Below are 12,182 nucleotides of genomic sequence, written 5' to 3' on the forward strand. Positions count from 1 at the left end.
CCCACACACACACACACACACACACACACACACACACACACACACCTGTGCACTAATCATGGTGTCTAATCAGCATCTTGATATGGCACACCTGTGAGGTAGGATGATTATCTCAGTAAAGGAGAAGTGCTCACTATCACAGATTTAGACAGATTAGTGAACAATATTTGAGAGAAATGGTGATATTGTGTATGTGGAAAAAGTTTTAGATCTTTGAGTTCATCTCATAAAAAATTGGAGCAAAAACAAAAGTGTTGCGTTTATATTTTTGTTGAGTGTATTTCCAGAAAATTTGACTTGTGACCATCTGTAAAAACACACTGAGATCTGTCTGACAGGTAATTAGCAAACCACTCCACCACCTCCTCACCCAGCACAATGTTTCTAAGTCTGTCTAGCAGCAAGTCATGGGCAACAAAATCAAATGCCTTGGGCAGATCAACAAACAGAGTAGCACAGCGTAGCTTTCTGTCCAAGACATTGAGAATATCTTTCAGTAGAGACATAGCTGCCTTCGTGGTTCTTTGACCTGATCTGAAGCCAGACTGAAAATCTGTTAAAATATTGCTCACTGACAAGAATTGTTTCAGTTGTGTTTACTTGGCATTCTAAAATTATGAAGAATAGAGAGTCTGGATAATTATATAAATCTGAAGGTTCCGCACTCTTTAACAGGGTCAAAACATAGGCTGCTTTCACGCTTATCAAGCATCGACTACTGCAACTCCTTGCTGGCAGGCCTCCATCCATGCACAGTCAAATCTCTGCAGATGATCCAGCAGCACGTCTGGTTTTCAACCAGCCTAAAGCACACGTCACCCCACTGTTTAGATTGCTTCACTGGCTTCCAGTAGCTGTCTGCAAAAAATTCAAAATGCAAACACTTGCAATCAAAACTAGGATGAAAACAGCTCTTTCCTACCTGAACTCTGTCATTCAGGTCTACGCTCCATCCCACTCACTGCGCTCGCCCAACAAAAGGTTCCCGATCCAACCACCACAACAAGGCTGGGCCATAGCTAGACTTCTCCTCTGTGGTTCCCCGGTGGTGCAATGAGTTACCAAATTCTGTTCCATCTGAAGAGTTTCTGTAAGTCTTTAAGGAAAAAATAACAACTCAGCTCTTTACTGAACACCTTTGTACATGACAGACTGCAAAAGTTTTTTTTTTTAATTAAATAAATTAAAATTCCTATTACCTCCACACTCCCTGTAGACACCACAGTCCTATTATCACACTTGAATTTGTTTTGTGGCACTAGGTTATTTCTCCTGACTAGATTCTTGCTTGTGTTGTTTAAAAATGATTCAATTAAATTGAATTCAGTTGTATTTATATAGCGCCAATTACAGTTCAAATTGTCTCAAGACGCTGTACTGAACCCATATGCCTGAACACCTAGAGCAAGACTGAAGGCGACAGTGGCAAGAAACAAACTCTCTTTTGACTGATGCTCAACTGATTAAACAGCTGCCACAAAAAAATCAGAAAGTTCAGCTTGGAAAAAAACATCTGATTGCTGGTTTTTCACTCAAAAGGATTGATTTTTTAAAAATGCCATTCACCAGCCATAAGCCTCCAGTTTCACTTGAAATTGTTTGAGTGTATTGTTGGTTTTTGTGTTTACTTTTAGATGATGACATTGATGGTGTCATATTCAGCACACATTGTCTCGGGAAACAGCCCACTTACTTTAGATCTGAGTAAAAGTTAAACCCAGAGCTGCCCAAACTTCCACATCCCCTTGCAAACAAAAAGTGCCACAGCTTTATCCCCAACTTTGCTGCCCCAACATTTCTGAGCACTGAGTCCAGAAATCTCTTCCACTCCATTTTCAGAAATCTGACTTCAGTCTGCTGATTTAGGAGACTGCCATTCCTCCACTCATATGAAATGTTCACATATGGCCCTAATCCTCTTCCGTAGATAAGACTCTAATGAGGCGGTGTAAAAATTCCAGAGCAATTAGAGCATTAATGGATTTGCCCGTGAAACTGAAGAGTGCGAATTATCAGGAGTATGTGCTGACGCCATCTAGCGGGTGTCTTATCAGGAAGTCAGAGACGATTGGAGGGGGAGTTAAGGTGAAGGAGGAGAGAGGAGAGGAGGGGAGGGGAAGGGAGGGGTAAGACAGAAGAGCCCCGAACACTGACCCCTTCATTCTCCAATTAGGGAGGTTGTCTGCGTGGCTGAATGAATGGATGAGACGACAGGACGAGCTGCCTGATCTTCTCACAACACATTGGCCCCAAAATGCACTCAAACTGTTCCCATCTGAAATTGTTTAATTTGCACACAGGCGGAAGAGTGCAACTAATCCAATCCAATTTCCGCACATGTAAGAGCCTCAGTGGTTCATTGACAAAACAAAAAAACAAAACGAGAAGCACAAGACTCTTCAGGACTGTAAATCCACTACATCCAGTCACAGGAACGCGAGGACGCATTGTACATCAGAGCATAATGCAAAAAAACAAAAAACAAACAAAAAAAAAAAACCCAACAGGAAAGTCATTCCTAACGCACTGTATGTACAGCTCATTCATATTTACACTATTATTACTGCCTCACTTCTTTAACATAAACTATAATGTCATCGTTTAATGTTTCAGTGTGTTCCAGTCTTTAAAATTCCCTATATTGTTGGTGCAGCTCAATGTTTTCCTGCACAGATGACATGATCTTGAATCTATGTGGTTCGTGTGTGTGTGTGTGTGTGTGTGTGTGTGTGTGTGTGTGTGTGTGTGTGTGTGTGTGTGTGTGTGTGTGTGTGTGTGTGTGTGTGTGTGTGTGTGTGTGTGTGTGTGTGTGTGTGTGTGTGCGCGCGCGCGCCTCCTGGCATTTCTAATTTCAATAAAGACACAAGCACCGTTACGGCTGCGTTGAGGGCGCATCAGACGCGTCCATAACACCGCTGACTGCTGAGGGCTTTTTCACAAGGGAGTCGTGTTCGCAGAAAACGGCTTATATTGACGTCAAAAGGATGTGTGGATGACTTTACCGCATGTACAGGCATGACAGAGGCGGTCCGAGCTGCCAGTTCTGACCAAACGAGCACCGAAGATCCTCAGAGCAAATTAACCTGAGCCGAAGAAGGGGGTTTGGAATTAGTCGAGACTGTAAGATTTGGTTTTATTTTCAACTTTAATGGACGCCCAGCTTCTCCAAACTCATTGTAAATTCATGATTTAGTTGTGAGGAGAGAGAGCGACGCTGTATTCCGCTGCTGACAGAGAGACCACTTGTACCGCCGTCACAACTGTGCCAAGAGACAGGGAGTCTTTGAAAGCCACCGGAGCGGACCCGACCGGCATATCAATCAGCGTCCCGGAGAGCGACTCGCTGGGTTCGTACCGGTGATAAAAGCCATTGTCCTAAAGGTGCGTGTGCGGGGAAGACAGAGGGGAAATGGCACTTTTTCCGTTTGAAGAAGAGAGGACAGCAACAGTCAGTGGCAAGCGAATGTAAAACCCCCCAGTTGCCTTCGTCTTGCTACGGGTGCGCACCGGCGGAGAGGCGCAGGACACCAGGCTCATCGATTCGCACTTTGTGATTTTTGCGCTGCGTATGAGAGCAGAGCGGAGAGACAGAGCGCTGAACGCTGGGATTAAGGGGTGCTTCTCCTAAAAGAAACCCTCCAGTTTTTAAAACCATGGACGCCAGGATACTGTTTTTGCTTGTTTGTTCTGCGGCATTTTTCGCCGGGCTGCACTGCGCCTCGCCAAGGACCACAGCGGGGATGGATCTCCCCACCGCCGGCTCCAGCAACATCAGCAACAGCAACGGCAGCGGGGAAACCGGGGGCAAAAAAGACTCGAACCAGACCCTCATCTCCAGAACCAAGAGGAAAACCCTGGCCGTGGATTTCGCGGTCCCTTCTCTGTTGCGCTATTATCTGGCGGAGTTCATAAAGAGACCCCTGAACGGCGATTGCCAGACTTTTAGCGGATGTTACACGGTGCGCGCAAACTTGAAAATGCACTGCATACCTTTGCAGAAAACCATATCTACTTTTGTGGACCCCAAGTCTGCTACAGATTCAGCACTGAGGAACGCGTCCGCTGATGGACAGTTCCCCTTCTTCTACAAGCGGCCGCTGTCCAAAGTTCTGAAATTGGGCTTAACGAAGGCGAGCAGGAAATCCAACCAAGTTGTGGTGGAAATAGGAGAGGATATAGTCACTACAGGATGCGGGGGGCTGTCTGTGTACGAGGAGGCCACGCCTGTGTACGAAGAGGCCCCGTTCATGCTGGAAATGGACCTCACAACCATTGTGGAGTGGTGGCTCGGCGCGGAGGGGGGCCGGCTCAGGGTCCGGCTCATGCCCGAGAAAAAGGCGCAGGTGCCCGGGATAGAGGATCGGTACACAGCGGCCATACGAGCTGCAGACCCCCGCCTCTACCTCCAGATATCCTCCCGGGGTGAGTTCCTCTCAGTCTCCCCCTCCCTCTCCGTTTCTGTCTCACTTTTTCCCCTCTTCCTTGCCATGTTGTTCCCTCACACCACCACACGCAACTCGCCTTACGCTTTAAGTTCTGCTGTGATTAATTTTTGATGTCGAATCCAGCGTGCCCAAACGCGCTTTAGGGCTGCCTTTGGTTGTGAAACGACGAAAAAGTGTAAAGAAATGTTAGCACATCGAGGAAGATCAGCTGTTTGTTGGGGTCTGATGGGAAAACGATGACTGGGTTATGTGTGTGAGTGTCAGAGGAGACTAACACTGAGGGAATTCATGCATGCTGCTCTGATCCAGAGGACTCTCCACACTCCTGTTTCATTATTGATGCCCACAGCAGCTCTGAGAGAGAAACTGGGTGTTGATTTAATTCCCAAACTCTTTGATTATTTCCAGTTGGGCTCCATGCTGTGATGTAAATTATTATTTCATTTAAAGGGAAAGAGAGAGGCCCCATTTGCTGATAATATCATGCATGTGCATAAGGACTAAAGGCTATGCAATGATACTTAAGTTGGAAAATGTCCCAGCAGCACTTCTTCCCCTTCCATACCTTCCCAAATTCCCGAGCCTCCAGTGCTCAGGGAAGGTTGGAGATTTAAGAAAACAGGCTTTATTTTTGATTAGGCACGAATTAAGCTGCTATCTCCAAGAAAGCTTTAGCACTTAATACTCAAGGGTCCTTCTCTCCTTCTTCTGAGCATCGGCACAATCAGTGTAATTGCTTAATCACTTTGATGAGGGAGGCTGGCCCAGAAAAATGCTACGGAATCTATCAGACAACAGCTAAAGCAGAGGCTGATGGAGTGAGAACGAAAGCAACCCCCTGCAGGACAGCGTGCATGGAGAAACATATGCAAACGTGGAAGAACACACACACACAAACCCAGAATGCATTGTGATTCAGTGAGTTTTGTGTTGCAGGATGATTACAGTTGCATGTGTTGTACTTGCAGGTAGAGGCTAAATGCATGGTTGTGTTTCAGCTGTGTATGTTAATCCAGAAATGAACACACATGTCTGGTTGAGAAGCTCCCAGCAGGGACTCCGATAACACAGCTGGTGGTGTAAGCAGGTGGGAAGCCAGCGTGGGATGATACGTTTTTTTGCACTAAAGACATAAAGACATCATGTGTTTTTTCCCCCCTGGTTTTTAGAGCACCTCTATCTCATTGCCCTGATTAAGGCGTTCTTGAGAAAATCACTGAACCCTGCAACTTCCAGTAGCTCACAATGGTTGTACTGAGCAGTGTGAGCTACATACATCTACGTGCATGGCTGTAAAAACAGCAGGAACAAGAACGGTGCGACATCTGCAGAGGGAGGAGGTCGGGGTGGCTCGATGGGTCATCTTAATCAGGTGGCTATTGTTACCATGACGACACCGTTTACTTAACTTTAAACCCAAATAATGATTTTCCCAAAGCATTTTGTTCACACCAAATGCCAAACGAAAAAGATAAAAATACCCACATCGGCGCGCTGCTGCTGAGTTTCCAGTGAATCTTTTATTCTACGTGGATATAATGTGTCAGCTCCCAGCAGGCTCTCCACCCCACACAGCCTGGAGGGTTTGCAGGTGGGATGCCAGCAGGGGATGATGTCATGTTTTATTTTTCATTAGGGGCCTCAGCTGGATTTTTTTGAGAGCATTACTTTCTCCTTTACGAACCACCGACATGCTCTTACTCCATGTAACCATAAATAAAACTGCTCTGATGAAGCCAAACCTCAACATCAGAGCTGTTCCGTTTCTCCAGCAGTGACATTGACAGATGGTGTAATCCAGCTGATCGGGTGTCAAATCAGCCCTGGCTTCTATATATCATCATTCTGAAGGGCAGTTACAAACAACCTGTTTTGTCATCTAATTTCTGAGGACTTAATAGCATCCACGGTGCTCCGCAAACTGTGAGTTGCAGCAGTTGTGTTGAAGTGAACTTGAATTCATTGAAATGGAAGAACAATGAAAGCATTTCATAAAAAGCTCCTTGGATAACGACGTGAAAAGAAAAGTCCAAAGTGTGTGAAAAGTAGCAAATACACAACGACAACCAGACATGATTTTTACTTTATGCTAGTGGTGGGACTGCACAGCACAACTGATGGTCCCAACCTCATTCAGAAGGGAAGAAATTCCACAGATGAACTTTGACAAGGCACACCTGTGAAGTGAGAACTATTTCAGGTGATTACCTCATGGAGCTCATTGACAGAAGGCCAGGGGTTTGCAAAGCTGTCATCAAATCAAAAGGTGGCAATTTTGAGGAATCTAAAATCTAAAACATGTTTTGACTTATTTCATACTTTTTTGTTTACTACATATTTCCAGATGTGTTCATTCATAGTTCCGATGCCTTCAGTGAGAATCTACAATGGAAATAGTCATAAAATAAAGAAAAAAACATTAAATGAGAAAGTGTGTCCAAACTTTTGACTGGTAGTGTACATATATTAGTGGTGGGACCGGATTTAGAAAAATATTCTAATTAATGAGAGGCCTTGTAAATAATTAATTGCATTTTTGTCAAATAGCAATATTTGACACAATAAGCAAAGTTTTTCAACTGAAAAACATTTTCGTTGATGACTGAATTGATTAATAGACATATACGTGAATTTAAACAACAAAAACGTTTACGTTTCATTTGTATTTATCGTCTTTTTTTTTTTATCCGTCTACTGCATTCACATATTACTGCAAACTCAAAGTGCAATTACAGCGATTATATGCAACATTTTAGGACTTTTTGTAAACTCAAGCACTTTCAATGTCTTGTCTCACTTTATTTTACTGGTCAGACCTTTTATCTTATACTTTAAAGTTTTAATTTCTTAACAACGGTGTTTTCTCAGGCGGGTCTTCCACACTTGGGGGCTGCATACGCTCTGTTGCTGGGGGACAGGCTTTCTCTGTTTTCTGTTTTTTTTCTTGTAATCTTTTTAACAGTTGTAAAGCACTTTGTGATGCATTTTAGTTGTATAGAAGTACTACATAAATAAACTTTGATGAATTGATTGATTGATCGAAAAGTGGTCTATTATGGGATGGCTACACCGTTTGTCGGTATCAGGACGTCATAGCTAGCGTTAGCTCTGGTGCTAATAGCAACATATTTTACACTGAGGTGATATCGTTAGCTTTAAGTGCTGCAGTGATCAGAAAACTCTTTGTTGCACAATTTGCACACAACCAGGCTGCCATCAGGAAGATTTTTAAAAGAAAATTTTCTGCCCAACAAGCTCAATGTGGTCTTGTCTTCCACAGACTTTGGGTGAATTAGCGGCACCTATTGGGCTGGAATGTGCATCATTGTTACCGTTGTGTCAAAAAATTAGGAAACTGAGAAAGTTGAAATTCAATGCATTATGTTTTTAATGCATTGTCTTTTCTGTAATTAAGTGAAATCAACGTGTTAAAGTCCCAGCCTTATTTTATACATTAATGAACTCTTACAGACGAAGGAGTGCAGCTCTAATTGGAAATGAGTTGACTGCAGTTGATTGTTTATTACATCCATGAGCCTTCCTCTTTTTGTTTTTTTATTTCCCCCTGCATCCTTCATCCCTGTATGAACCAGAAATTGATCTTGCATTTAATCATTTAGGGAGGAGAAGCAAGGAGACAGTTCCTAAAGGAAGCTTCAAAGAGGAGCTATAGCAGCGTCCGTTCATTTCATTTCTGTTATGGAAGCAGACTGCACTGAGAGCACAGCATCAATAGTACAAAAACCAAACAAATAATTCAGTGAAGAAAGCATAGTTCTTCTACACTCTGATTCATTTTGTCTCCTGCCGCATGAATTAAGGAAACACACAATGAATCTAAGCACAATGCCTGTGCATGGCAGGCTCTGTGCTTATCAGAGGAGATCTGTCAGCGAGTGTGTTTATGTGGACTTAAGTATCCCTGTTATGATGGGCTTTCTGAACCGTCGAGTTTTCGTGTTTGTGCACAGCAACAAATGCTGATTTCAGAGTCTCAGATAAGCCCTTTTTCTTTAGGTTTTCAGATATAAATCAGCAGGATTACTGCGAAAGAAACCTGGATCCTGTGGCATGTATGCGTCTTATCCACATTTCTGAATGCTACTGACTAGCTGTGCAGATTTCATTGGCAGATTAACCTCTTGGGGTAAATAAATTTAGCTTCAGTCCCCATGGACACCCAATATAGAGTTTTATTATTATTTCAGCAGACTCTCACAAACCACCCAATCCTCCAGCAGTGATGTGATCAGGTTAACTAAGGGACTGGCAGAAAAATAAATGACAAAAACAGATCAGTGGAGGAATTCCATTTAAAGCAAAATGCCAAAGACTGGCTGACACTTCTCAAATGTGAATATTTGCTTGTTTCATAGTTTTTACTTATTACAAACTCACACTCTTTTCTGGCATTTTATACATCAGAGATTGCCAGATGTATCGATGATGAACATAATTGCTATAATTGTTTGTTCTTATTGTTCTCCTCTGATGGGATAATAGCAGATAATAGCTGTTGGGTTTTTGAGGGTTAAATACTAGAAACAAATCATTTAAAACATATGAATGTAAACGGTGAAGGTCTTAAATGAGATTTAAGCGCCTCCGCGAAAATTGTTTCAAAAAATTACTAATAATCAAGTCTGCAAGATCGTAGTAGAGAGGTTACAGAATGTTGGTATCCTGACACATACAAATTAATTTAATGCGACAAATTACAACATGGTCGGATTGACAATTTCACAGTTTCCAGTTCCTGCTTATGAACATCACTGGCGCTTAATAAAATGTCAAGCAGCAGTCAGTAACAAGGATGTAAGTATTTCTAATATAGGCAGCGATACTTAGGTGTAGATTTCTGTGAAGGCACATAGGATATGTCTCCCTCATTATTTAGAACATGTTCACTTATCTCCACCTCTCAATTAAAGAGAAAAAGAAGCAGAGATCTTGTATTTCATTTTTGATATTCTTTTATGATTTCTGAAAGTGTATTTTGAACATTTCATCCATCCATCCATCCATTCTCTATACACCGCTTTATCCTCACTAGGGTCGCAGGGGGTGCTGGAGCCTATTGAACATTTTCCTAACTGGAATTCTGGTTGGTTTTATTCCTTTGGGAATCAAGAGAAAGAAAGACCTGACTGGTTGTACAGGCAGCCAGCAGGAGGTCAGTATTCACTCCTGTCCTGCATTTCTGCCCTCCAATCGGTTCCCTTGTCACGGCCAGTATCCTCCTCTACCTCATATTCTTCCTCCTCACAGTTCTCTTCCTCATTATTGTTCATGCCATTTCTGTGATCTCCCTCCTTTCTTGGTCCTTCCTGGAGTTGTACTTCTCTCTGTTCTGTGTTCTCTTCCTTATACAGCTCCTCTCCCTCCTCTTCTGCCTCCAGATTGTTTCTTGTTGATCTGGGTTTCCAGCCATCACCAGTACGCATAAATAAATATAGAAAACAAATCATTAAAGAAATAAATAATTAAAAACACTGACCTGTGCACACCCAGTGATGGTCACACCCCCGCTGTGAAAACATTATCCTTATATTTTGTTGTCTGGACATTGCTTGATCTCCTCACACAGACTGTTCCAGAGTCTTACTCCATAGAATGAAATGCAGAATCTTTTTCTGTTTGTACAGATTTTGTTGATTTTGAAGTTGTATTTTCCTCTTAATCGATATCCCCCTTCTTGGTCCCGAAACAGTTTCTGTATATTTTGTGGCAAAAAAAAAGTTATTTTTTAGCTTTGTGTGTGATTGCACTACATCTGTAAATTTGAATAATTTGGACTGGTATGAAGAGTAAGTGTGATCCTGTAAGCTGGTGTTGTGAATAACCCATATTGCCCTTTTTTGAAGAATAATTAATGAGTAGATTGAAGAAATTATTACCTCAGATCGCTACACAGTAACTGAAATATGGTAAGACAATGGAACAGTATGGCCAACGTAGTGATTTAAGGTCAAGAACATGTTTTGCTGTGTTTATAACTGAAATACTTCTTGAAAGGTTAACTTTGTTTACACTACCATTCTAAAGTTTGGGGTCACCCAGACAATTTCATGTTTTCCATGAAAACTCACACTTCATGTGTTAACATAATTGCACAAGAGTTTTCTAATTATCAGTTTTCTTTAAAAATCAGCCATTTCCAGCTAGAATAGTCATTTACCACAATAACAATACCTAGACTGTATTTCTGATTCATTTAATGTTATCTTCACTGAAAAAAAAATGCTTTTCTTTCAAAAATAAGAACATTTCTAAGTGGCCCCAAACCAAGAGAACAAAACAAGTTGAGTTAGTTTTTTCTTTTGTTTGTTATATTTTGTTTTGTTGAGATTGTTTTTTCAGGGAGGATTTTATTGTGAGCCAAAAACAATATAAAGAAACAAAACAAACAAACAAAAAAACCCTACAAAAAACCCACTTGTATAAAGACACTTATTTCCAGTGCCTGCAGATTATATTTTTAAATAAATGTGGCTATCATTGGGCAATGTTCTTGTTTGTCTTATAAAGCAGCAGTGAGAGGAGTGTTCTGCTGTCAGACTGATTAATGCTGTCACCTCACACATCAAGATACAGTTCAGGTGAATCACTGCCAACATAATTAGATGTCGGAGTCAGTGTGAATGCTTGTCTGTCTGTATGAGTTAACCTGTGAAGGAATCATGACTCATACTGGGAGTTCACTGCCTTTTGCCCCCATGTCAGGACTCACATAATTAGATCTTTTCATTTATTCAACATAAAATTGTCTGAGTGACCCCAAACTTTTGAATGGTAACGTATTTATTTATTTATTTTTAACCTTTTTTTTTTTTACTGAACCTTGACCCAAATCTCACAGCTCAGTTGTCACGGTGACGGCTCTGGCGTCGTCACATGACCCTTGATGAGTAAGCACACCCTGTTAGTATGAACACTTTGTGGAAGGTTTGGTGTCCGTGCTGCTCCTATTCAGTTCTCAGAAAGAATGAAAGTGGACTGTCACGAGTAACAGTAGTTTGCACACCACAGGTGGACTCACTGTCAAAGCCTCACACTGCAAAACCGAAGCGTCCGACTCGATTGCCCCACTGAATGTTTGCAGAGTCGTAGTTATTGTCATAGGCGATTATTACATTATGTTTTTCTACAAGGCACAGCTCTGTTTACTTGCTGTTGAGCTCTAAACACCACACACACACACACACACACACACACACACACACACACACACACACACACACACACACACACACACTCACAGCTCCAACGTGTATTGTCCCACTCTTTCAGCATTTTTTTTCATACCCCTGACTTGCAAATGTTTGACATTTTTCTGTGTAATGTACGTGCTACACTTGTTTTTCCTGCCTCCAGTAAGATGCCAGCTATTAGCATGAAATAAATACCCGCCATGGCACCCGGAATAATTTGACAATCAGGCAAGTGCGCCTGTGGGAATCAAGGCATTAAACTCTGCACTGTGCGTCTATACTTACCGGCCTTATGGGCCCTATGGGGGACATCATTAATGAGGAATGCTTCTATGAGTTACAGTTTAAGAGAGGGGAAAACAATGCTCGACAGGTGTGATAAAGAGCTGACCTCTACTTTATTAACCTCTGTTATGTTCACCAAGCGGTGCCATAAATAGGTTGCAGAAGAATCATTAAATGATCTCAGCGTTGGAAGCTGGAGGAAGTAGAGACTCCTGCTTCATTAACCTGCACATACCTTCCC

General features: G+C 42.1%; 1 protein-coding gene across 3 annotated transcripts in view; it reads left to right on the forward strand.

The window, feature by feature from the left end:
* Positions 1 to 2,844: 2,844 nt before the first annotated feature.
* The window catches only part of alk (ALK receptor tyrosine kinase), a 509,166-nt gene continuing 499,828 nt past the window's right edge, over positions 2,845 to 12,182 (forward strand). For all 3 annotated transcript variants that reach the window (XM_051948169.1, XM_051948170.1, XM_051948172.1), the window contains exon 1: positions 2,845 to 4,422. In XM_051948169.1, coding sequence (XP_051804129.1) covers positions 3,654 to 4,422 — 769 coding nt within the window. In that variant the 5' untranslated portion in view covers positions 2,845 to 3,653. The remainder of the gene's footprint in view (positions 4,423 to 12,182) is intronic.

Source organism: Acanthochromis polyacanthus, chromosome 1, assembly GCF_021347895.1.
Source record: "Acanthochromis polyacanthus isolate Apoly-LR-REF ecotype Palm Island chromosome 1, KAUST_Apoly_ChrSc, whole genome shotgun sequence".
Taxonomy (NCBI): domain Eukaryota; kingdom Metazoa; phylum Chordata; class Actinopteri; family Pomacentridae; genus Acanthochromis; species Acanthochromis polyacanthus.